The 27,901-nt window shown below is 39.7% G+C and overlaps 2 protein-coding genes across 3 annotated transcripts in view; one reads left to right on the top strand and one right to left on the bottom strand.

Annotated features, from left to right (window-relative positions):
* The window catches only part of dock8 (dedicator of cytokinesis 8), a 64,517-nt gene extending 63,770 nt beyond the window's left edge, over window positions 1–747 (bottom strand). Inside the window, exon 1 of one of the 2 annotated variants that reach the window (XM_020648328.3) lies at window positions 544–747. In XM_020648328.3, the coding sequence (XP_020503984.2) occupies window positions 544–596 (53 nt within the window). In that variant the 5' untranslated portion in view covers window positions 597–747. The remainder of the gene's footprint in view (window positions 1–543) is intronic. The other variant, XM_065950087.1, reaches the window with a different exon arrangement.
* An 8,066-nt stretch (window positions 748–8,813) lies between these two features.
* On the top strand, window positions 8,814–27,665 carry cbwd (COBW domain containing). Its single transcript, XM_020648354.3, has 16 exons — window positions 8,814–8,943; window positions 9,256–9,409; window positions 10,233–10,319; window positions 11,072–11,168; window positions 11,436–11,527; window positions 14,001–14,060; window positions 15,094–15,131; window positions 17,362–17,408; window positions 18,215–18,301; window positions 18,423–18,467; window positions 19,077–19,133; window positions 22,435–22,486; window positions 25,521–25,589; window positions 25,683–25,748; window positions 25,893–26,019; window positions 26,581–27,665. The coding sequence occupies exons 2-16, from the start codon at window positions 9,292–9,294 to the stop codon at window positions 26,652–26,654; spliced, it is 1,116 nt and encodes a 371-aa protein (XP_020504010.2). The 5' UTR covers window positions 8,814–8,943; window positions 9,256–9,291; the 3' UTR covers window positions 26,655–27,665.
* Window positions 27,666–27,901: the final 236 nt, after the last annotated feature.

Consider the following 27,901-nt stretch of genomic DNA (forward strand, 5'->3'; position numbering starts at 1 on the left):
CAAGGGTCATCATAACCGGAACTATGACCAAACCACTCCACATTTAATGCAGCTGTATTGGGCCAGCACAGGAAATTGTCATATGTCAGAAATAGTAGATATAGTATCAGCATCCTGCTCCTTTTTCTATGTGGGCAATTGCATTGTTAAAGTAGGCTATAGATTCATCAACTTAAGTGGGAAAGGCTCTGCAACCACTTAGGTCTATTAGTTTATGTAAAGAATAGAGGAGTTAGTCAAATGGCTGTCACTTTTTGTAGAAGTTAACATTCCCTGTAATAATAATTCTCCTCAGAAAGTTGTTTCTTATCCTCCAGGCTGCCTTTTTTTTTTTTTTTTTTTTGTTTCTACGGGACAGTGAACAAACCTGCTGCATTAACATTCACAACATGTGGCTGCCTGCTCCACTGTTGAAACCCATCCAACTGTCAAGACAAGGAGGGCTCACTCCCTCCCAAATCTCCGGGAGGAGGCACCGAAAGTTCACAACACACTCCTTTAACTAAACCGGGACGCAAAAACAACAGAAGCTGGAATTTGTACCTGTTGATTTTCAGAGCGAAAGCCCGTCGCTCTGAGCTGCTCATTGAAGCCATACGCGGAGTCTAGAAGTCCAGTCCGCCCCGCGCTGGATTTGGTGTTCTTCCTGCGGTCTCGTGCCGCTTCTTCTTCTTCTTCTTCTTCCTCCTCCTCCTCCTCCTCGCTACAGCTCAACTGTCATGTCCACGCTCCAACCATCCTGCTTGTGGCGGCAGCAGCAGCAGCTTTACTGGGTGTAAACTTCCGCATTTGATTTGAGCCATCCCGTAGAGAGGGAGAGAGAGAGAGAGAGAGAGAGAGAGGCAGACACTGGAGGCGCGAGGGTGGGAGGGCGCGAGGTTGGGAGGGAGGGGGTGAGATGTGGGACAGGCGCTGGATGAGGCACGCGCGCTCCCTCGCTGTGGAGATAAGCTTTTTTTCTTTAGCCTACTCAAAAAGCAGGATCCGTTTTTCCAAACCCTCTCTCTGCTAACAGTCCACACTTGTCTGGCACACTGTATGTTGACTCTTATACATGTCACATTTGTTTATTTTATATAGTCTAGACTATGGTAGGCGTATGTTTTTATTATGATAACATGTTTTATTGCAAAGCCTTAAAGCTGCTGTGAGACGATATAAAAATGACCGACATTTATTCTGATTCTTTAAAAAAAAAGCACACTAGATCAGGGTCCTAAATACAGGGTCCTAAGTCTCCGACTAGACTCTTCTCCTCTGTCGCCCCCCGGTGGTGGAATGAACTTCCAAACTCCATTAGATCTGCAGAGTCCCTCTGCACCTTTAAGAAAAAGCTAAAGACCCAGCTCTTTCATGAGTACCTACTGACTTAATGATGATGGTCTCTATATTATTGATGATGATGATGGTTGTGACGATGGTTTTTGTTTGATAACAATGACTTATAAGATGGTTTCTATACTGATTAGAGCTCTCAAGAACTGCTGTCAATGTTGTGCTTTGCCTCTGGTCACTTCCTGTCAGCACCTGTTTGTCCAATCAGACTCAAAGCTGATCGTTTGCTCTTACTGACATTGTTCCCTTTTTTCTAGATCCTTGCTTGTGTTGCACTTACTCTCTGATGTACGTCGCTTTGGATAAAATCGTCTGCTAAGCGAATTGTAGAATTGTAGATCATCAGATGGAAGATTTACTATTTCTAGTGTTTGCTTTATTACCTATAACGGGGTAGATTTGTTTTTGTTTTGTGTATTAGGATCCCCATTAGCTACAGCTATTTTTCCTGGGGTCCACAACAACCATTACATTGTGAATGTGTCATCTTACAACTTAAAACCAACATAACACTCATTAACATAAACAACATTCAATACACAGCTTTCATCCTAACACATGACATTACAATAACAGACGTGACGAAACTTGAACACAATGACAGGCTGAGGACAGCTTCTATAGCAAATTATACTGATAATACAATTGTTAAATTCATGGCAATGGCATTTGAACCTGCTTAGTTCCTCTGTACACTATCTACTGGTGAATTAAAGAATACATTTAAAGAACATCAACAGGAGAGGCAGTTGACGCATGTCACACCCTCTGTTGATTGCAAGCTGAAAATCTGACAACGAAATCTTAAAAACTTGTCTCTGCTTAAGAAAGCCTCCTCTACCCACCCTTCATTTACTTTTGGCCTCTGGAACTGTCAATCTGCTGTGAATAAAACTGAATTCATCCAAGCATTCATTCAGGCACTTGCACTAACTGAAACCTGGATCCGCCCAGAAAACACAGTCACACCAGCTGCTCTTTCTGTTGACACAGTGTTCTCACACACACCCCACTCTGTTGGACGTGGAGGTGGTACAGGTATCCTCATTTCTAATACCTGGAAATTCAGTCCTCATTTGAATATCACACAATCTTGGTTACTGCTCCTATTAAAATGTATTGCTATCATTTACCGCCCACCAGGGTGTAATCTGAATGATTTTGTTGTGGAACTGCTAGTCTCAGAAATCCCTGATGATGGAACACCACTGATTGTAATGGGAAACATGAATATACACACACTGATAAAGCCCAGGAAACAGACTTCCTTGCTCTCCTATCCTCATTTGACCTCACGCAGGTCCAAACTCCTCCTACCCACAAAGCTGGCAACACTCTTGATTTAATCCTGACTCAGAACTGCTCAACAGCAAACCTGACTGTCACCCCTCTGCATCTATCAGACCACTTCTTTATTCAATTCACAATCTCCTTGCCGGAACTCCCACAGGCACACCCACAAATGGTGTCATACCACCAAAACATGCGATCGCTCAAGCCAGCTCAGCTGTCTAACGAGGTAATGGCTGCCATGCCTGCCCATAAGGTCTTTACCGCACTCTCTACAGACGAGGCTACAGACACACTCTGCTCCAATCTAGCCTCATGTCTGAACAAGCTCTGCCCTCTGGTGTCCAAACCCGCTCATCCAAACCCACCCTAGCCCATGACTCAAGGAAGTCATAAGAGAGCAAAGAGCAGGGCTGAGGTCAGCAGAGAGAAAATGGCAAAAATCCAAACAGTCCGCTGACCTCAATGACCATAAGGAAAGACTTGTCTCATTCTCCTCCAGCCTGAAAACGGCCAAGACAACATATTATCAGAACAAGATATGCAATGCCACAGATACAAGAAAAATGTTTTCTGCTTTTAACTCACTGCTTCAACCACCTCCTCCTCATCCCTCCGATCTGTTCACACCAGACATGTTTGCCTCGTATTTTACTGAAAAGGTTGCAACCATCAATAACCAGTTTTCTGAGCCTGACCAACTCAGCCCAAAGGCACCAACCAAAAGTGCCTTAAGCATATCATCAACTCCTCTCTGTCAACGGGTGTGTTCCCCACCGCATTCAAGCGAGCTCGGGTCACCCCTCTGCTCAAAAATCCCACACTAAATCCAGCCCAGGTTGAAAACTACAGACCAGTTTCTCTTCTGCCCTTTCTGTCAAAAATACTTGAGCGCACAGTCTTTAAGCAAGTCTCTGAGTTCCTGTCCAGAAACGATCTGTTTAACCCAAATCAGTCAAGCGGGGCCACTCTACTGAAACTGCACTACTGTCAGTAACAGAATCGCTACGAGCTGCCAGAGCTGCGGGTCAGTCCTCAGTTCTATTACTGCTAGACCTGTCTGCTGCCTTTGACACAGTCAACCATCAAATCTTCCTATCCACACTCTCTGAACTTGGCATCTCAGGATCTGCCCTCTGCTGGTTCATGTCCTACCTCTCTGGGCGATCCTTTAGAGTGTCGTGGAAGGGAGAAGTGTCCAAAGCGCACAGCTTATCCACAGGGGTACCTCAAGGGTCAGTGCTTGGTCCCCTTCTCTTCTCCATATACACAAGCTCACTTGTCACAATAATCCGCTCTCATGGCTTCTCATACCACTGCTATGCTGACGATACCCAGCTCTTCCTGTCATTCCTGCCAGACGATGTTACAGTCTCTGCAAAAATCTCGTCATGCCTTGCTGATATCTCTAAATGAATGAATGAACGCCACCTTCAACTCAATCTTTCAAAGACTGAGCTCCTTGTCATTCCAGCCAAAGTCTGCCCGGAACCTGGGTGTCATGATTGATGACCAGCTAACTTTTAAGGTTCAAGTAGCCTCGATTACCCGGTCATGTTGATTTGCCCTGTACAACATCAGGAAGATCAGACCTTACCTGTCAGAACATGCTGCACAGCTCCTGGTACAGGCTCTTGTGATATCACGCATCAACTATTGCAACTCTCTACTGGCAGGTCTTCCTACACGCACTATCAAACCTCTGCAGATGATACAAAATGCAGCAGCACGACTGGTCTTCAACCTTCCTAAAAGAGCACATGTCACTCCGCTGTTCATCTCCCAGTTACTGCTCGCATCAAATTTAAAACTCTGCTGCTCTGCCCTCTGCACCTTTAAGAAAAAGCTAAAGACCCAGCTCTTTCATGAATACCTACTAACTTAATGATGATGGTCTTGATACTATTGATGATGATGATGGTTGTGACGATTGTTTTTGTTTGATAACGATGACTTATAAGATGGTTTCTATACTGATTAGAGTTCTCAAGAACTACTGTCAATGTTGTGCCTCTGTGCAATGCCTGTCAGCACAATGTGTGTCCAATTGGACTCAAAGCTGATCGTTTGCTCTTACTGACATTGTTCCCTTTTTTCTAGATCCTTGCTTGTCTTGTACTTACGTAAATATGCAGGCCTACATGCATCTGCCTAAATATACACACAAATAAATAAATACTCAAATACAACAATCAAACAATTACAGGAGGAAAATTAATCAAATAAAATGTTTATCTTGTTGGATGGCAATGGATGAGATTACTCTGTCAAAAGATTCTGCTTTAACAAAAATATGAACATAGTTTTATTGTTTTCTTGGGTTATGTATCTTGGGAGTTCCATTCCTGCATTGCTTTAAACATAACTGTTTGTTTCATTGAGTTGGTTCTTGCTTTACATAAAATGAAGTTCCCTCCTGTTGCATGCCTGCTTGAGTAATTAGGAGTTGCTGAACTGAAAGTTACATTTTTAAACAAAATAATTGGAATCTTTGTTACAATAATGTTTCTGATAATGCAAATAGTGAGTATCGTAGTCTGGTTTAACAAATAACCAAGACAAACAGCTATGCATTGCAACAACATTTGTACTGTTTTTTAAAGAGGATTGCAATTTGTGCTGCCCTGTTTTGTACCATCTGTAAATTTGAAATTAGAAAGTATTAATGGACTGATCACCTGTCTCATTGAGTCTGCTGTTAAAAAATGTGCACCTCTTTTAATAATCGAACAACCATAGCCAATCTTGCTAACTGTATGGTCTATCTGTTTCTTCCATGATAATTTACTATCCAAGAAGATGCCCAGGAGCTTGGTTTCCTTCACTTGGTTAATATTGTACATCATTTATGCAAAGATTCAACACAGGTTCTTTGTACAGAGAATAGCCCAGAACCATACCTTTTGTGTTAGTGATATTCAGAACTAATTTATCATTTTCTATCCATTTAACCACTGATTTCAGTTCTGTCTTTAATTCAAGGTTTAACTCACTTGATTTGAACGGCTTGCCTTCCTCTCGTCAAAATAGCTTCCATTAAACAAGACCTTTTGTGCCCTATTAGTTAAATAACTCTTAATCCATCGTAATGCAGACTCGACAAAGCCATAACATTGCAACTTTTATAACAATAACTTGTGATCTATTATGTTGAATGCTGCTGTGAAGTCTACTAAGACAGTGTCTACACTGTAAAAACAAAAAAAAGTCATGATAACCTAAAATTCTAAGTTAATTTTACTTCAGTCTATGAAAATGTTGTGTTAACTCAATATTATACGTTTATGTCATCTCAACTAAGTGAAAGTCTTCCAGATGTACCTGTGCCGGGCAGTGAGTCTGTTTTGTAATCTGGAGAGAGGCTGGATTTCCCGGTTTTTTCTTGGTGAGTGAAGTTGCCATACTCATGATGCCAAGGCTTTTCGAACAGTGGTCGTAAAAGTCGTTAAGGTCGTCAAAAAAATTCTCCAGGGGGTCCAGGTCAGTAGAAATATTATTTTGATTTTAGAAAAAGAGAAAGGACATGGAGTTTTTAGATAGAATACAGAAAAAAAATGTACCCTGTCTCTCACCCACCCTTGAGACCGGGAGCGAGGGAGATCTCTCATGCGGGATCTATTTCCCTCTTTACCTCTTTCCCTCCTGAAAATAATTGAATGTTTGGTAGTTTTGAGCCAGTTGGAAGTTGTTTAACTTCACAGCAGAAAAATATGAGTAAATTTGAGGAGGGCACAAGGGTTAATGTCCCAGTAGTGGTGTTGTCTTACCTTGATATACTGTAAAAGAAGCTCATCACGAGGCAGGCAAAAGAAGAGGATTTACTTTTCTAATAACTGGGGGGTTTGTAGAAAGACTAGGAACACATATTAGAGTAAGAAAATCCTGGCGAAGTGTATTTTGCATAATATGTGACCTTTAAGTTATAGACACCTAACACCTAACCATTTTGGTGCCCTAGGCAAGATTTCAGTGGTTGCCCCTTATATTGCAGAGAGTTTGACCACCAAAGACAATATTCATAGACTTAAAGAAAACTGGCATACACTTTTTTATTTAAGAGAATTTCTTTATTTAAAAAATAAAAAATACTTCTAAACAAACATGAATAAAATGGTAATAAATCTAATCTTTCTTGTGAATAAATAAAAATAACTAGTGTAACAGAACAAACAATATCAAACAGTGCAGGGAGCAGAAGTGGTCCCAGGGATGGCAGAGGATGGTTTTAAATGTTTTATGATTGCATCTGGAGAGAGAAGATGAGCATTTGTGAAAAAATGGGCAATTTATAATATAGTGTGAACACTAAATATTAATAAAGATATTTTACAAAATGGAAGAAACAGAAATGACTTGACTTAATGCTAACACGAACAAACCTGGGATAGTAAGTGCTGCAATGTTACACAAGCAAAAATTAATTACTTGATTTTATAAATTTATTGCATTTGAAGATGCTGAGAAAAGTGAATGATCAATGGTAAACTGTTTTTTGCACATTCTTGGGTGGAAATGTTTTTACCAACAATACAAACAGTATTTTAGGTAAAAACATAGATGTGCTATTTGAGCTGCTCTGCTATTAAAGGTTGAAGAACTTAAGTTGGTTTCTATGATAAAACGAATAACCTGTAGAGTTTTATTTTATAGTTTTATTGTCCTGTCTTCAACTTCTCTCAGCCAGTCATCTGTGTCAGACAAAACGATTTACAGCCTTTATTTACATTTTACAAAGCATAAGTTATACATTAGACTTTAAAATGATGACATTTTGGGGCGCTGGTGGCACAGTGGTTAGTGCGCGCGCCCCATGTATGGAGCCTGTCATCTCAAGCGGGCGGCCAGGGTTCACATCCCACCTGTGGCTTCCTTCCCGCATGTCGTACCCTACTCTATCTCCCTGATTTCTGACTCTATCCACTGTCCTGTCTCTCCATTAAAGGCACAAAAAGCCCAAAAATAAATCTTTAAAACTATGACATTTTTGTCTGAAAACATTACCAAGGCATGTCCAGGACAAGATCAGTGCTGAGAAAATACTTTGTCCACAGGGGGGCACCAAAATGAACACAAAAAGAAAGTTTCTTACAGGAGCTTCAGGTTGCTTAACAGTCATTGAACTGCTCATAGGCCTATGAATTTATGACAAATAAAAATACTGAATCTTGAAAGGTGAAGGTGTGAAAGAAATAAAATGTAGTGTCATGATGAGTGAAGTTAAATACACAAAATTGTAGGGGAGAACAGGACCGGTTGTAACAAGGTTCCCCCACTTGCAATCATGTTTTAAGTCCTGTCACAGACACTTTGCTCTCCACTCATGTTTTGAGACATCTACGCCACTGGCATTTAAAAAAAAAAAAAAGAATTAAAATAACCATTTATAGTCTCTGAAACTGAAACTAAACATACATAAAATAGGTTTTGCCAGGTTTACATTTCTCATTAAGTTGTTAAGTTTAAATCATGATTGGCTTTCTTAGTAGTTGTGTTGTCCCATGCTTGCATACTCTGTTTCACATCTTTAAGTCATACTTTAATGGAGAGATTTTTAGAGTGAGGGGGGCTGCTCTCAGCGAGCACTCCTGTTTTGATAAAATAACCTTATCATAGCATATTTTATTTTTGACTTCACATAAAGAAGACATAGGCCTTCCCAATAACACGAGCCATCTGCATGAAAGTCAAAGCTGACTCTGAGTTTCCAAATTGTGACATTTCGTATGAAGACAATATAAAGCGGAGAGTTTTCACACATCTCATGTCTGCGCATTCCTTTACAGAGACAATTTTAAGAATAATATCTCCATATTTTTTATTATTATTGTTTATTTTCTGTGTGGACATAAGTTATACTCATTAAAACCTCAGTCATATTCTTTGTTTACACATACTTTACCATTTTCTTTTCAGTCTATATGATTTGAACACGCTCTGTTTCATACCACCTTACACAGGTTTATGTCGCCCTCTTGTGGACGATTCTTGTTATCACAACACGTCTAATCTGTAATGACGATCTGATTTTGGGGATTAAAAATAATGAATGTTCATTTGTTTATTTTTATTTTTTTACAAGAAGTTCATTTTTTTTCTTCGCTTGAATATTAATTAACTGTTGTGTTTTATTGTATTTTATTACTGCGGACTTTCTGTCGCGGCTGTGGATGAAAGCGGAACCATGGTTACTGCTCATGTTTAGCGGAAGTTTTACATTGTTGGACGCTGTCAAAAAATAAAGCTGCAGCATTTGCAGAGTGAGGGATTTGTTGTGCCATAACATTACTCACTAATACACTTCTGAGGACTGACAATCAGGTAATGTTTTTTTTAGGTTTAGTTTGAATACAGAAAAGTGTGTTAGTTTGTGCTGCCGTGTCGTTGTGAGCTGCTTTTAGAAAAGAGACAAATTCTAACAATGATGCTAACATGATGCTAACTGCTAGCCTTGCCCATTCAGAAAGTACTGCACCTTTAAATCTGTTATAAATAGATAAAACATTATACATGGCATTTGTCTCGTTATAAGTCAATGTGAATGACATTTCTGCATTTTTGCATTATTTCTTCTGGTTGTTTCTTCTACTTTTGTCAAATGTTTTTCAAACCCCTGTGTTCCTGCTGGATCAGATTCTCTCTGTAAACCAGTGGACCAAACTTCCGGGTATGGAAGGCGTTGTGATGATAGAGGAGGACGATGATTGCCCAGAGCTGGTGCCCATCGACAACCCACCTGGCCCCCCCGAAGAGCAGATACCTGTCACCATCATCACAGGCTACCTGGGTATGACACTGTGTCACTCAAAACTTTGATTATATTTACATTCTACAAGTCACTCAGCAGACACTTTTCTCCATCAGAGAGGAAGAACAACACAAGCAAGGATCTAGAAAAAAGGGAACAATGTCAGGAAGAGCAAACGATCAGATTTGAGTCCTGATTGGACACACAGGTGCTGACAGGAAGTGACCAGAGGCAAAACACAACATTGACAGCAGTTCTTGAGAGCTCTAATTAGTATAGAAACCATCTTATAAGTCATCGTTATCAAACAAAAACAATCGTCACAACCATCATCATCATCAATAATATGGAGACCATCATCATTAAGTTAGTAGGTACTCATGAAAGAGCTGGGTCTTTAGCTTTTTCTTAAAGGTGCAGAGGGACTCTGCAGATCGAATGGAGTTTGGAAGTTCATTCCACCACCGGGGGGCGACAGAGCAGAAGAGTCTAGTCAGAGACTTAGGACCCTGTTGTGAAGGTTGGATCAGACGCCTTTCATTGGCAGAGCGTAGAGGGGGGGGAGTGTAGACCTGGATGAGAGAGTTAAAGTAAGGAGGAGACGTTTCTGTCGCTGTTTTGTAAGCGAGCAGCAGAGTTTTAAATTTGACGCGAGCAGTAACTGGGAGCCAGTGTGAGGAGATGAACAGCGGTAGTTATGATCATAGTTTCAGACAGTACTTGGTCCATCCTCACCACACCACAAAAGCTGCTCTGGTCTTAACGCCCGGGGTTCATTTTCTCACCATAGTTTTACATCATTTCTATTACCGCTGTGCCAATTGTAATGATCACTTTGCTCTTATACTTCTTCCTTTTGTAGGCGCTGGAAAGACAACTCTCCTGAACTACATATTAACAGAACAACACAACAAGCGGATCGCTGTCATTCTCAATGAATTTGGAGAGGGTAACTTACACATTTAATTTGGATTCAAATCGATATAAGTACAAGAGTCTACGTCCCCTTTGTTTGGACAAAACAAAGACTTGATGTGAGGCTGCTGATGGTTGTGCAGTTTCCTTATTGTTCCACAAGAGAGCAGCATAGAGACATGGTTTGCAGAGATAGCGTAGGAGGAGCCCATGAATGTGGTGTTACTGCAGGGATGGGCAACTTTGGTCACAGCAAGGGCCACATTCATTTAATTCTCACTGCCAGAGGGCCAAATTGTAGAATACGAAAACTCCATTCTCCAATTTAACTCAACATATACCAGTGATCAAATATTATTATGGACATATTTCTGGTTTTCATGATTTCATGGCAGATTTTGTCATGTTTTTCTTCATGTTCCCAATTAATTGATACATAAAAATTGACCTGAGGGCCACGTTGAGGGTTGATGGAGGCCGCATGTGGCCCCCGGACCGCCAGTTGCCCACCCCTGTGTTACTGTATTATTCACTTTATTTTTTTAAGCCTGCAAAATGATCATCTGCATCCATTCTTACATCATAATTACTTTAAATGAATGGCTTAGAATGCTACGCCGTGGCATTTTCTTATGCTCATGATTGGTTGATATGGTCTGTTGTTCTTACATTGAACATGTTTAATTATGTGTTTCTAACAACATATACAGCTAAGTGGTATATTTAGTGGCATTTCCTTTATCTGCTGACTTTATCACCAGTGCTGTTCTCATTCTCCACCTGCAGGCAGCGCACTTGAGAAGTCGCTCGCAGTGAGCCACGCAGGAGAACTGTACGAGGAGTGGCTCGAACTCAGAAATGGCTGCCTCTGCTGCTCTGTAAAGTAGGTCGAGTAACTGCGGTCCACTTGTGAATGACATGAATCACATTCGCTTCAGGTTCCTTCAATTTAAATTCTTAAGTTCACATCTTTGAAAAGGAAGCTGTTGTTGTTATTCTTCAATGTACGTGTTCACTACTTTGTTAACAAAGAAAACGGGACATTAGTCATTTCTTTTATCTTTACATCAATGAGTTATAAAGTATGTGTTTGTTTAAATGCAAAGAATTAAAGAGACATACTTTTTTTTAATCGTCCTTAATGTTTCAGGGACAACGGTCTTAAAGCCATCGAGAATCTGATGGCGAAAAAGGGAAAGTTTGACTACATCCTGTTAGAAACCACAGGACTTGCTGATCCAGGTAACACATTGCTTTTCTTCTTCTATATGACTTTGAATCTGAATTTCATAATCACATGAGTCATTTGTGTCACACACACACACACACACACACACACACACACACACACACACACAAACACAGTATACAACTCAGACATTCAGTAAGTTACCAAATTGATATCATCCTTTACAGTACGGCCCTAGTTAGATTGCCTTTCCGCAACAGCACCGTAACTAAGCTCAGCCGTCATAACATCTTTGTACATTCATATTCATCCGGTGACGGCGTAATATTGTTGTGCCAGTCTGCGAATTCTCATCACTGAAGCAACAGCGGGAGCTCCACATACACACACACACACACACACACACACACACACACACACACACACACACACACACACACACACACACACACACACACACTCTCCTCCGCCGGCTCCACCGATTCCGTATTGCATCTGTAACGCCTCTTTTACTACCTCCAAAGACACCAAAGGTACAGAGGGGGAGAACTTTATCCCTCTGAAACGCCTCTGAAGAGACACTCACAGTATTTTTTTAATTTTTAAGATTTTTTGTGCCTTTAATGGAGAGATAGGACAGTGGATAGAGTTAAAACCCAGGGAGAGAGAGAAGACACGCAGGAAAGGAGCCACAGGTGGGATTCAAACCCAAGGCCGCCTTCTTGGAGGACTACAGCCTCCATACGTGGGGAGCGCGCACTAACCACTGCGCCACCAGCGCCCCGACACTCACAGTAAAGTAGGAGACGTCACATTTTAAATGGGCAGTCTGAAGAGGGCTATTGCAAGCAGTCAGTAACTCAAAGTGATTATTATAAAGTAACAAACTGGTTATGTATTTAGTAACGTAAGAGCTTCACGTCACATGACAGCACATAGTTAGTTACTAACATCTCCAGCATAACATTGGGGTAGGCTCTGCAATTTTTCTTTCCATGTGAAAGAAGTGAAACATTTTGTGACTCTTCGGGCCAGACTTGTGTTGTGACAGGAACATCAGCGGAAACTATTTCCATCAGTGCATCCAAAAAAAAAAAAAAAAAAAAAGAAACCCAGTTGTCCATTCATCTCTGAGCTTTGAATCAGGAAATCAATATCAGGCCATTACAGGGCGGGCGCTGTGACAACTGGGATGTGTCGCTAAGTGACAGGTGTCAGGAGGTAACGCCACAGGCAGACACACACCACTTGACCTATCAGACAGAACCAACAGAGCACGCTCAGACTGGGGCTGTCCTCTCCGCCCTGACACGTCATTGGCTGAGACAGGCTCTTTATCGACTAGGACGCGTCTGTCATTGGCCCTGGCAGTGCTGTCAATCATAAAGGCTCCCAGGGGGGGATTCTCCTCTTCCATTCAGGAGGAGGTTGGATGAGTTATGTGAAACATGCCACTCAAAAACCGTGTTTTCATTACACATCCATCAAATATTTACAATGCTTTCTTATTCTCGCTCGGCTCTTTGACAAAAGTGCATTATGTGAACAAGCCGAGGCTGGCACGGCGACATAGGGTCTTGTAATAACCGCCTGCACAGGAAAATAGAAACAAACCAAATATACCAGCAGGAGATAAACAATTGAAAGCTTCTGATATTGGTTTGATCTGCTCCACGGAGCCCAGTGAGAGGAAAACAACAGGCAGGGTTTCTGGAAACGACTCAAGACGGACTTTTAAGCACAAAAAGTTTACACTCAATGCTTAAAAAAATACCAAAGAAATTCTGTTTATAATAACAATTATTATAAAATCTGTATAATTTATCAGATTATAATTCTCATGTTGAATAATATTCTTCTTTTGTGATGGAAAAGGAGATTTGGATTAAGATATGATAAACCTTTATTCATCCCACAACGGAAACATTGACAGTGTGAGAGCAGCAAGCAGTAAGGATAGCACACAGTGCACACCTGAATCAAAATATAAATAGTTGAGGAGTCAAAACAGATCGGCTGCTATATTTTTGTTTACTGGCCGATAAAACAATTATTCTTGAGATGTTCATTTAAATCGATGAATAATAATGTGTATTTTTTTTACAGGTTTACATCAAAATGATGTTAGTCAACCTTAAAAAAAACCTCAAAAGTTAGATAATATGATCCTCAGTTGCATCCTTAAATGTATTTATATTTCAGAGTCGTATGATATAATAGTACGATATACTCTCCTTGCATAGATATAGTACCCGATTAAAAGTCTCCTCTAATTTCCAATGGGAAATATGAATGTATCACTACTGTGAATTAGGGGAGGATTTGTTTGTTTTATTTTGGTATATGACCTTTTATTAGGAAAGAAAGAAAACAGAAATAGGTAAATGCAGAAAAGAGAGAAAAAGATGGACTGCTATGAACCTGTGAGAAAATCTTCCCCTGAGCTTCCTTTATGAAACACCTCCGACTTAAATGGATGTATTTCAGTCATTTACAATCTTCTAACCACTTCATATCCTCTGACAGGAGCTGTGGCCTCCATGTTCTGGGTTGATGCAGAGCTCGGCAGTGACATATATTTGGATGGTGAGTTATTTTTTTTTAATGACACAGTTTGTCTCTGTTCCTCATTCAGTCGATCAGTTTTCTCTCACATGTTACACCGAACGTCTCAGAGATCATGGATCAGTGGACGGGATGATAAAAGGGTTTTAATTTTAAGTCACATTGTAAAACCTGAGATTGGTTAGCCTAGTGGTTATGACACGCCCCATGTAGGGAGGCTAAAGTCCTCATTGAAGCAGCCGTGGGTTCCAATCCGTCCTGGACCCTTTTCTGTGGGTCCCCCCCCCCAACTCTCTCTCTCGCTATCTCTGTCTCCCTCAGCCCATTATCTCCTGTTTCTCTTCAGACTTCATATCCAAAACATCACACAAAACAAATCTGTACAAAACAATTTTATCTCTGTTTTTATGGACTTTTCAGAGCTTTGGCACTGTGCGTCTGCATTTTAATATCAGTCACTTCTTTGATCAGGTTTCTTTCCAAGCAGGTTTACACATACACAGAGTTTGTCTTGGTGTGTTTTGGTGCAAATTCTATATTTTTAGAAGTAGAATAAACAGTAAAAAAAAGCTAGTTAACAGCTGTACGTCTACTGTCAAGGAATACATGATGTTAGATATGTTAAATATCTGTAATGTTTAGAGCTGTACACTTGTGCAGGAATATGCAGGGTAATGGTTGGATGAAGCCGATTACAGTATTATTTAAAGAGACATTGTTTTCCTGATCTCAATGGGCTGAAGCTGCACCACACACAGAGCAGTTACCCAAATGTTACCAGCCCTGTTTGTGGGTATGACATCGTCTGCTGTTTGTCTTTCTCTTTTACTGCTGTGTCTGTGTGAGGTAATGTTAAATACTCAGCTGTCCACTCTGTTGTCACATACCAGCAGACCAAAAGTGTGCTGCAGTTATCTCAGAGAAAGTGGAGAAGACAAACAAACGTCACTAAACACCAAAAGGAGGCTGGGATTTAAAAAAAAAAAAAAAAAGAATGTGTACATGTTGTAACACTACGTTTTATTCACTGATAAATATTGTTTGTTCAACGCAGGCATCGTCACCGTCATCGACGCCAAGTATGGACTCCAGGTATGTGACAAGAAGATGTGCTAGAAGCTTTTATTAGAAAGTCTCAGGTTCATCTCTAAAAGTTGTTGATTAATTATTGCCGACATTTATCAAGAGGATGAGCTTCTAAACCGTGTTTGTGCTACAATTATTCTAATGCTAATTGCTGAAGCTAATGTATGCTACTTTTCTTTATCTGCTAAACCATCTTGAGAAATGATTTTTATTTGGTTTTTAAAGTTGGTTGGTCGAAGAAGAAGTGATTTTTACTTTTCTGTTTGGGCTGTGGGACTTCGTGATGGGCCTTTTGTAACATTTTCTTTTATCAACATTTTTTTATTTATCCATAACCAAGAAAAAATGTTTCAACATTATTCATTGTAGAAATCTTCACTTATTACCAAACGTTAAGGCCCCAGCTGTATTTATTAACCTCTGAGCAGAAACTCAATAAGTTGGGCTTTGAAATTTGAAATATTAATTCAAACATATTAACAGATGAAGAGAAAAAAAATTATATAAAAAAACACTGAACAGGATTAATGCAAGAGGAAAAGTCTCTATGATTCATCTCACAAACATAAATTAACTACGGATGTTTAAATATGACCAATTATCTTTGTCTTCAAAAATATAGATTAAATAATGAAGAAAAATAACAAACCCTACCTATTAATATATATGTATCTTTATGAAATATATAAATCATTTACTTTTATATTTACCTTAAAAATATATTACTAAAATATTTGTCTTAATCAAAATATAAATGAATTACTAACATATATTTTTTTCAATATATGAATATTTATCCTAATAAATAATAAAGATAAACAAAACAATTTATTTATATTTATCTTAATCAAATAGAGTCTATACTTTTTTTAACTTTCAAATATAAATACCTGTAAATGTGTTTGAGTACTTATTTTATTCATCTTAATGAAAGCAGCAATGAAACGACTTGAGCTTGCAGTTCTGTGTGTAAACCTCCCAGTGTGCTGCTTCACACGTCCGTCCTGCTCGACCTGTGTTATTTAAAAAGGAACAGGACAAGTGACACCCCCATCATGGCCTCTAATTTGAAGGTGTCATGCTCAGTGAGGTGACACATTTCATGGCTTCTTCGGTGCTGCTCTGTTTTCTCATTGAAGAGGGAGAGAGAGAGAATGAAAGAGAGAGAGAGAGATGATGAAAGGGGGAGGGAGAGGATGACTGATAGTCCTATTAAAATGGTCACATGTCTGATATCAATTACTCCTTCACTGTCACATCCACTCATCTGCCTTTCTCCTCGCCCACCGCAAAAGAAACATCCATCTGTCTGAGGGCTTTCAAGTTAGCTTGAGCCGTTTGTCCTCACACCGTCTGAAAGGTCTTTGTCTCCTGATACAGAGGTTGTATAATAAGAAAAAGCAATCGGACTTTCTATTAAAAGTCGTCTTCTCTTTTTGTCATTCATCCTTAAGAAATAAAGACGTGATGACACAGGCGGTGACAGATTAATGTCAGACTGACACTCAGGGGCTCAGGGCTCAGGATTCAGATTAACACCTCCTGCTCTCTCTGTTGTTAGATTTTAAACTGTTTTGGAAAACGCCATTTTCCCCCCCCGTGCAAGCACTAAACACACGCAGGAGATGAAAAGTGATCTCCTGTGGGTTTGAATGTGGAGAAAGTCACTTACTGGCCGGTTGTTTTTATCTAGATGAAAAGCAGGCCAATCTCTCACATTTCTTGGCTGGCCTGTGCAAACACTGTTGCAACATTTTTTTATTTATTTTTAAGAAGAAAGTTGAAAAGCTTTAAGGTCAACCCAAGTCATTTTAACACTTAAGTGCTCGTACTCAGAGTGGAGGATGTGAGACGGGTCAGACAACATTCTCTGCTCTTGCCTGAGAACAGACCGCTCGTATATTAACCGGAGGGAGAGGTTTTCAGTCTTCACGGTTACCTTTGCAGTCCGTACCAGACGAGCAAGCCTGGATTTTAACTGTGCAGAGAGATTACTGTACCATGCTGACATCCCATACCTGAGGATACTCTCCAACAGGTCAGCCTGGTTAAAAAAAAAAACCCTGATCAACTCCATACAGCCTGAGTCTAAGTCAAATACAATCTTTGCCGTAAACAAGAACACAAGTTATCATCATGGGGGTTTTTACAGCTAAACAGGTCGAGGTGTATACCAAGATACCTGTTGGTGCTAACCTGTATCATCAGTTGTGTTTCCTGTTTCTGCTTCCTGTAGCAACTGTCAGAGGAAAAAGCAGAAGGACTCACCAATGAAGCTGCCAGGTAAACACCTATTTGCTTCCCTACAGGGTGAAACCAAACTCCATTTTTTTTAACACCTTATTGGAGAGGAAGGCTGGCTGTTTTTTTTTCTCCTCTTCTTTCCAGTCTTTGTGTAAAGCAAATCTACATTATCTTCAATAACCACCATGTCTCACAGCGTGCTGTGGACGGCACCCTTTACCACCCGCATGTCTGTCCCACTGTGTTTGTCTCTTCCAGCAGCTGTGAGCTTGTGTTGTTGTTGAACAAATACTCTGATGAAGAAAGACCAGTTGCACGACCCCCTTTTGCATTCTTGCTCTTTGTTTGTGTTTTCACCTCCAAACTAAACAGCGCTCACCTCCCATTTGAGTTTGGCATGTACCGCCCACTGCCACCCAGCAAAAACTCACAAACATAAATGACAGTTTTACAGTTTTTTATGTACAAACAAGAGAAAGACATCCTGATGTAACCAGCTTAGTGATTTAGTTTTGTTTTTTACACATTATGTTATTATTGTGTGTTGATTGGTGCATAGTCTTGCAGACACCAGATGAACGAACACGAATAAATAATCCCTCCATTCTCCCTCAAACCCCCACACAGGACGACCTCACTGGACTGTAAAATACAATATAACGTGCAATATATTTATCTGTATAGTAATTTTACTCATAGCTTTTCTTTTTATATCGATTTATATCTGCACTACAACGAGCCAAATGCAACGAAATTTTGTTCTTATCTGCACTGTAAAGTACAAGTTTGAATGACAATAAAGAAAGTCTAAGTCTAACAGAATGTTTTATTTGATGTCTTTTCAGACAGATTGCTGTCGCTGACCTAACCATCATCAACAAGACAGACCTGGTGACTGAGGAGGAACTCACACAAACCCGAGACGCAGTCAGGTTAGCTTTACAGGCTTTTTGTCTCCCACTCTGAAGTTGAAAACTGTTTTTTTTTAATAATAACTAGGTCTGTTTCTGTTCATTTTCGCAGTCTTAACCTCCTTTTTTTCTTTTATTTTAGATCAATAAATGGCCTTGTAAAGATTCTTGAAACCCAGAGATCAAGGTAAGCTTTATTTATTTTTCCTATATTTAGCTTTGATCCAGGTTCTGTGCTTTGTTTAGTGACCAGATGAAGTCCACGTGCTGCTCCTGCTCAGATCTTCATTTCAAAGATTAAACGGTTCAGGCGTGACATTGCCCGACCCACACACACACAGACGTACACAAACTGCTGCACACTGAGTAAACACCAGGCCTTCAACAGTGTCCAGTTACCCACAAGTCTTTGCTCTTTGACCCTTGGTCTCCAGCAACATGGTTGCATATGTGTGAATGTGCGCCAAAATGTGTGTATGTGCACCCTCTGTCTTAGTGTGTGATGTGTTATTGGACCCAGGTAGCATATGGCTAACACAAGCAGTGTGACTCAAAGGTTTGGGCGTGTTTTGGATCCCCACAGAGCTCAGACCAGGGTGAACAGATGAAAGAAACCGTGCAGTGAGGGGTTAATCGCAAAAACAACCCCACAACTTTTAACTTGAGGCAGTTCATTAAGTCAACCTTGATGCTAGTTTGAAGTAGCTTGTGGCTTTAGAGTTCTGACTAAATTTATGAACTGCAAATGTGTTGTAGATTAGAAAAAGGTTTAATGGTGAGTTGTCTTCTTTCACAGGGTGGATCTTTCTCAAGTGCTGGATCTGCATTCCTTCGACAGTAAGGAAGGCGTGAAGTGAGTTGATTTTTTCCCGTAACAGTTTCATGTACACAAAAAAACATCTAAATCCATTACGGTGTTCAGTGTTACTTCCCATAAACCAAAGTTAAAGGTGCATAACCATATTAGTAATGGGTCTTTATTTTATATAACTAATCTCTGAAATGTAGATATAAAATAGTTAGTGGTTTTTAACTCATGTTCTGAGGAAGAGAGTTCATTTGACGAGGTCACAATTTCTCAAGTGCATATTCAAATTGTTATCATCATTCTTCTGTTGAAACAGAAGAGATAAAGAGGAGCAGTATTATAGCAACAGCAGTTCTATTTATAGAGCATATTTCATGACAGGTAAGCTTAGTGTGTGTTACATTGAGGGCAAAACATAGGAATGCAAGAATTAAAGACAGTCACATCCTCAGTCATGGATAAGATGAAGAAATTAAATCAATAAAACATGAATCCAGCAGACATCAAAATCCAGCAGACATCAGACTCATATTGTAGCATCAACACCCTCCAAAAACATCTGTCAGTGTTTCATGTGATATGTGTGTAAATCAGATTTTTCAATATCCCTCTAACAATAAGACATGTGCGTATAAAGAAAACTAAATCCCAGACCTGGAACACAAATCAATGGAGAAATTATGACAAAGGATAAGATTTAAATTAAATGTTTTCTATTGGATTTCATATTTCATTGTAGAAATGTACATTACTTTAAAAAAAAAACGTATTAGTGTATTTGTATAGATAGAAAGAATATCCCTTTACAGACTGCTTTTTTTTTTTTTTTTTTCTGTAAAAGTGCCGTAACAAAGTTCAGCCATCATCACGTCTTTGTGCATTCATATTGATTCTGTAATATTGGTGCTTCAGTCAGTGAGTTCACGTCTCGTTTTTTGGTATTGCAGAAAGCACAGCACAGTGGGCGCTCCACATAGACACACAGTCAGACGTATAGTATACATGCACACACAGCGCTGAGCTCCCGCCTCTGTTACTACCTCCAAAGAAGATGCAGACGGGGGATCACTTTGTCCCCCCATTACGCCTCCGCTACATTCAGATTGAAGGCAAAATGTCACAGGGGCTTAAATACTGTGGCTTCAAACCGCTATATATATATATATATATATATATATCTATCTATCTATCTATCTATCTATCTATCTAAATGGATGAATAGATAGTTAGATGATTTAACAGCCATACTGTTGTTAAATTATCTTCAGAATTTCTTCAGTGTGACTCCTTGTTACTTATTGTCAACATACTGTAAAGATGTGTTGCTGATAAAGATGTGTTAGATTGCAGTGCCAGTATATAATACCAAGTTAACAACAATTGAGCAATCTGATTGGACTAGAATGGAAGCGATGAGTGAGGGTATTACAGAACAACATCACTGGGACTTTTCACAGCATGTATCACTCCTCCTCAGCCAGCAGTTCTGATTACTTCACAGCTGACAGTGTTTTTCTTTATTGACCAATCTCAAGCCTCACAATCACACAACAGACTTTGATTTCAGACTTTGTGACACAAGATAAGATAAGATAAGATAATCCTTTATTTATCCCACGATGGGGAAATTTACAAAATTGACAAATACATACATACATGCAGTTGTCTGTGGTAACCATGGACACCAACAGTGTAGCAAGAGTGCAGGATAATGTTTGGGTTGCTTGGCAACAGTGTAGTTTCAGGTGAACTGTGGAAATAGTTGAGTTGAAAATAATCTGTTGTCGATTTTGACTTTTTAACTATTTTCTGCTTCTATAACTGTTGTGTGAAAACAATAACTCACGAGAGAGGGTGTTTGAGGTGTTCGGACTAATTGTTGTACTAAATATCGCCTCTGGTGTGATTATCTTGCCGTCTGACACTGACAGCGGCGCTGACATTCAGTACAACATCACTCCCTCTTGTGTGATATTTCTTAATCATGTTCTGTTTCAGAACAAAGATTGAGATCTCATTTGGACGCCACTGCTGGCCTTTGTCGCTGGTGTGTCTGAACTGTGCACCCAGCGGTCTTTGATACTGTTGCTCGCCATGTTCCTCTCTAATTAACAGACTCTTTTATTGAGCGCTCCCCTGTTACTCAGCAGGGTGGTCATCATATTGTATCCCCTGTAGAATGGCATTCTCATGAATAGAGTCAGTGTTCATCCTTTCATGTGAATGAAACTGGCCGCGGTGTTAAACCTCTCTTACATGCCCTCAGTCAGTGTCTCTGAGACCAGCTGCAGAGGATTAGAGCTGTGTGTGTCCACCGGCTCCCGAGGAGTCCCCCTTGTCCCAACAGATAGCTCCTTTCCCCCTGCCTTTGAGAGTGCGGGCCCCTCCTCCTCCTCCATCCCACGCGGGCTGTTTGAAGCGGCCCCCCGCCGCTCCGCCTGTGTGGTACTAACAGCACGCAGGGCTCAAGCTGCTGGACACAACATTTAGCCTCCTTGTGAGGTCAGGGAGGAGGAGGAGGGGGGGGGGGGGGGATGAGGAGGTCTGATGGGGAGAACAAGGGCTGTAGTTTGTTTGGGGGTGGTGGTGGCTGTTTTGTAGGGTTTAATTGCCATTTCTAAAGTTTTCACAAGTCCATTCAGAGCTGTGTCATTAAGCACCAATACAGCATGAGGTGTATTTTACAATGACATAAAACACAAAGGCAGAAACGGTAAAGACTGGTGTCTTTTAAGCAGAGAAGAGAAGGAACACGGAGAAGGGAAACTACAAATCGGGACACTTTTTGGCTCTAATTATTGAACTTTAATTTAACAAAGGAAGCTTCATGCAAATTCAGAATATGCGCTTCATGCACCGGAAGCAATGAAACAAAGTTAGAAAACACAAAATATGCCACAAATAAAACCACTGAGATCAATTAAAGCACGTCCAATTCAAAGCACAGTGGCTGAGGTTATGTATCTGAAATGTGAAAAAAAAAAAGTTATGCAGTAGAAATGCTGTTAAATAACCCAAACGTGTATAAACACATACAATAACTCAGATTCAAATTCAAACAATACTTGAATGAGATTCTTAAATACCCGTCAATATCAGCAGCCAGAAGAACAGGGGCAATTAGTTCATTCAAAACGTCCAACATGTAGCACTGGTTTGTCCATCGTGTGAATATGACAATGTATGGTAGAACAGATGACATCATTTTTCTAGATGATTTTCCTTTTTTTTTTTTTTTTTTTAAAGAGAATTTCAAAATCATTAAACCAGCTTCAGAAAGTAACGTCCATGATTTCCTTTGAGATGCTCTAAGTTCTAATGTTGACTGATTTCTCTCCTCTGAAAGTCTAACAGAGAAGCTCCAACTCGTGAAATCTACAAGACCACATCTAGATAAGGTAATTGTTTTTATGCTCCTTTGTTCCTCGTTTTTTTTTTTTTCCCCCCCTTTTATTTCCGTCCCTGCCGATACCTACCCTCCATACCTCTCTCTCTCTCTCTCATAGCTCCCCTTGTTTAGTTTGCTAATTTATTTCAACACATCATTTCCTCCGGGATACAGAGGGGCTGCATTTAGCTCAGGGCTAACATTGTGACTCTGCATTCCCCCAGGCTGCGACACCGTAGTGAAAACTCCCTCCCTGCTTTTTTTTTTGGTTTTTGTGTGGCGATCGACTTGATGCTTTTGATGTTTTTCTTGTTGCACTACAAATGAAAACCCAGACTGGGCAGCATTAAACCTTCAGTAGACCGGGTAGACTGGGCACACTGGGTTTGGCTAGACTGTCTCGAGCCTCGTCTGCGTCTTATGGCTTCATTAGTGTTTGAACTGAACCAGGATGCCGTGACACGACGTATAAAGACCAGAGTGTTAAACTTTGATACAATACCAGTCAAAATGAAATGATATCAATACCATGTTAACAAAAATAGAAGCCCTACCCACACGATATTTGCAAAGTTTCTTGTTTTAATCACTAAAAATTGGAACTTCCTGCACCCTATCTTAGGTGCCCCGGTACATCGGCAACGTTTCAGTATTTGTTCAATTTAGACACTTCCTCCTCTGCTGCCACCTCGTCTGCATTCTGTTTTTTTTTTTTTTTTGCGTCTTTCTGAAGTACCAAGAGGACTTAAGAGACGTCAGTATTTGTCAGTTTGTGATTTGGAATTGACCGCCGCTGCTCTCTCTCTCTCTCTCTCTCTCTCTCTCTCTCTCTCTTTCTCTTTTGCTCATAGCGGCTTTGGTTTAAAATATAAAACTGAAGATCTTTATTTTTCCGAGATACAATACAGTGCTGGTCGATACTCGTGATTATATGGTTTTCAAACACGTGGCATGGAAAAGTATTAACAATCCCGACTCTCATGTTTCTCTTTTAGCCTCCTGAGTGGGAAGCCGCTTGACTCACCATTCAATAATAAAGTGTTTTCCCTATCGCCAATTTTCAGTAAATCTAATAAGTAATACCAGGATTTCCTTGATCCTATTTCTCTCGTTGGCTTCATCTCTCAGATCAAAAAGACTCCACTCCTCAATCAGACCTCGTCTTGTTTTCCGTCCTGCTTTATACCCATGAACTTTTATCACAGGATGGGAAAGAGATGTGGCTTGTTTGTGTGTGTAAATAACGCCATTGTTGTCTGTTTTCTCCAGGTTCGCTTTCCCGCATGAAGCTCAACTGTCCCTCTAACCCTCCCTCCCCCCTCCCCCCCCCCCCCCCCTCCCCTCCTCCCCTCCTCTTCCCCATGTTGCTCTTTTCATGTAAATGAGAATGCTGTTTTTCTGTTGTTATACCAAATGACAAGGAAGTGTGTAACCTTAACACTTCAACACAAAACCCTCCAAATATCTACAAAGTGCCCCTTTTAAATGCTGTAAGGAAGTATGGAGAGGTGGGAGTGTGTGAGAGGGGTGAAGAGTGGGAGAGAGAGAGAGAGAGGATGAAGGAGGAGGAGGGGGGGGGGGGGTGTAGTTAGATTAAGAGGGAAGCTGTTATTTGGTTTCAGGTGCCGAGTGGAGTTGTGGTTTTTGACACAGTCATTGACAAAGTCATCAGCCGAGGCGTAAAAGCACTTCTTTTGTTTAACATTTCCAATGACTCTCTGGTTTCAGTAAACTTTCATGTTAACATGTATTTAAAGAGCATGTAATCAGTGGACTAGAAGACTTAGTAACAGACTGAAAATGTAAATCTCACTGATGTAGCGATGGAATTAAACTAAATACTTAATTAAATACAAACTAACCTACAACGCTTTAGTCTCAGCAGTTCATACTACACTTTATTATTCATTATTTCAAACAGTGTCCTACAAACATTGTGATCATTTTGTAAAATACACTTTTTCATTGACAATCCTGATGTATATAAAGTTTGTTCAAATTAGCTCCCTCTGGGTAGCGATGTCCTAGCGGTTATGACTCGGCCCCCACGTACAGAGGCCATAGTCCTCGTCACAGTGGCCGTGAGTTGAACTCCAAACTCGGCTTTGCAGCTTTCTCCTCCCAACATTTCTCTCTTCAGCTGTCCTAAATCTAATAAAGGCAAAAATCATCAAAATATAACTTAGGAAAAAAAGCTCCTTCTTGGCATCTTTAAAATAATCATTCTTCGAGAACAGTTCACTGTAAAATATATGCTTTACATGTTGGAATTTAACACAATGGACTGTTTTGTTTTATTAGAATAAAATAAAATTGTCTACCTTTAACATGCAAAGTCAGATGCAAATATATGCCTTTAAAAAACACACGGTGACACATTTAAAATCATTAGAAATACACTTAAAACACAACATGTACTTCATGATTAGCAGTAAAAAGACAGATACAATGGAGCGGTATTAAAGGAGGGCTATTTTTACTGAAGAAGAAAATCAGTTTTTTTCTCACTTTTACCAGGTTCTCTAGGGTTTTTTTTTTTTTTTTTGGACTTGTGAGAGGTCTTGAATATATGATGGTACTTTGAGTCATGTCTGAATACTTCACATCTTCACTGTCTTACGGTTACAGTAGTCTTAAATCATTTTGATTCTTTGTGGATTTGCTTGTTAATGTGACAATTCAGGACATTTATGGCAGCATATAACAAACACATTGATAAACTATGAATGGTGGAGATAAGATGAGATATTTGGATTAGAGATGAAAAATAGAGGGGAGTAGTTGGCAAGGGCAAACAAAGATTTTGAAGCGTCTTGCAAAAGTGGAATTCATTTTCTTTTGTGCAGGTCTTAAAAAAGTCAAAAAAAAAGGACTAGAATTTGTTTTTTAAAAGTTTTTTTTAGCAAACCTGATTTAAGTATATTGTTAAATGTGTGCCATCTTTGTTTCTTTGAGTTCCATTTTTTGAAAGACATTTAACTGAAAACCCACTAGATATCTTTTATTTTCTTAATGTTGATCAAACGTTCATCTGTCATCCTCAGAGTATTTTAACTGCGACGTTTGAGGTCACGGGAGACCTTCCAGAGGATGCCTTAAACGTCTTCATCCAGGTAAACACATCAAGCACCACTGTTGCCATTACTAATTAGCTCTACCACAACACAGTCCTTTGTAAAGTAAACCCACATTTCCCTCTGTTTCAGGATCTGCTTTGGGAGAAGATGTACAAGAACAAAGAAGGGCAACCCATGACTGTCATTCGCTTAAAGGTACAGCGCAACAGCACAATAGTCCCCTGAGCGGAAGCAGCGATCAATAACCGCTGCTTTTATTATCCATATCAATCAGGTTCTAAAGGTTTCATTCAGTGTGGGTTAATGTTTCACCAGCACTTGTGACTTGTGTGTTTTCAGGGTATAGTGTCACTCGCAGGGAAAGAACACCAAGTGATGCTGCAGGGGGTCCACGAGCTATATGACCTGAATGAGACGCCGCAGCTTTGGGAGGAGAACCCGCGGATCAACCGCCTGGTCTTTATAGGTGAGGACACAGACACGCACAAGCTTCTTTTACATATTTATCCGAACATAATTCTTTTTTTTTTACTACTAGAACTTTACTTTACTTTATGTGGTAGCAGTTAGATACTCAGTTATGAATTGTTTGCTCACTGCACCGGTCCAAAGATAAAACATTCATCCAAACAATTGAAGAGTAAAGTTTCACAATAACACATGAGTAATTCATATTTCCTTGAGTTTCATCTGAAAACTCTCTGGAAAATACGATTTTAACACAACCAGCCGTGTCATTCATTCGTCTCTTCTTCATCTTGCTTGTTGCTCCGTTTTTGTTCAGCTGAGATTCTTTGGGAATGGTTTAGAAGTGGGGGGATTACAGATGTGTAAATGGTTCCCTACCTTCTTAATGTGTTAAAATAAGCATGTTCTGGGGTGTTGGAGCCCATCTCGCTTGCCTTGAGATTCACTGTTCACTACATCCCTACAGTAACATACACGCATGTCGTGTCTGTTTCCATGTGTAGGGTCTGTGTAACCGAGCTGTGCTAATCCTCACTATGGACTCTCTTCTGTTCTGCAGGTAGAAACCTGGACAAGGACATTCTGAGGGAACAGTTCATCTCTGCAGTGGTGCAAGGAGCGGCTGAAAATTAGCAACAAGCTCATCTCCTCTCTCTCTGCTCTAAATTAAAAACTTTAGTTCCTGGAGCAAAAAAAAATAAAAAATGTGGCTTTTGCCATCCATAAATCAAGGACTGTTCATCCTCCAAGAACACGAGGTACGTCAGCGGATGGTTCAGGGGACAAGGTGATCTATATTGTGGTTTCAAATGATGTCATTCCACCACTGTCTGCTTTAAAAGCACACTAAGAGTTTGAAAATAAAAAAAATGTTTCCTGAACATGATTTCAAAAGTGTGTGCAGAGAGAAAAACATCACAAAGGCCCTAAATGATAATCAATGCATTGGAGTTTTCATTTAGATTACTTTGTAAAATAGGCATTTTTTTGAAGGTTGGGAACTCACATCGTGTCAAAGTTGCAAAAAGACACACAAATACACACACACACACACACACACAAACAAAGTGAAGTGTGGTTCGACACTGGACATTGCAGATAAAGTAGCCTTGCTTATGTTTCTGGCTTTTGACATCCTGCTTTTTTTTAATTATTCAAAATAAAGTTTTTTCTCTGAAAGTATTTGACTGCTCTGATACTCTTTAACAAAACAATTATTTAGACAGTTTTGTAAAAAAAAAAAAAAAAAATTACCTGCTCCAGCTGAACACTATTAACAACAGTGACAGAGTTTCTTTTTTGTGTTGAAGTGCTAAATTCACATAAATACTCAACAGTGTGAAAAATGTCTCCAAGGGCATCAACAGTTTAGCTTTTACTGTTAAAAGAGTTTTGAGATGACACCTGGTTAGCAGGATTACAATAAAGGCTGTTTGGATGTGTGATAACTCAGATGTAGATGATGAGGTAATGTGTTTCTGTTTGTGTGCTGCATTACTTTATTAATGAATTCATTGCAAGAAAGCAGATAAACAAGAGGACAATGCTTTTAACTGTTGCTTTTATCTAAAAGACACACACACACACTGATTCCTAAAAATGTATTCACCTTCACCTTCTACATTAAAACTGTAAATGAAATGATGATGTAGTCATTTGTTCAAATGATTCTATTTTCATTCTTATATCTGTCATTTATATTACATTATGATTACTGAAGGCTGTAAACTAGCTCTAAGTGAACTCTGGTACAATATGTTAAATATTGTACATGGTCCCTTTACAAATAAAAAGTTAAATAAAATGATCATACATGAAAAAAATGCTGACACTAAAAAGACTTAAAAAAAAAAGAATAGATATGAAAATGAATTTATCTC

The sequence above is a fragment of the Labrus bergylta genome, chromosome 2, assembly GCF_963930695.1.
Source record: "Labrus bergylta chromosome 2, fLabBer1.1, whole genome shotgun sequence".
Taxonomy (NCBI): Eukaryota; Metazoa; Chordata; class Actinopteri; order Labriformes; family Labridae; genus Labrus; species Labrus bergylta.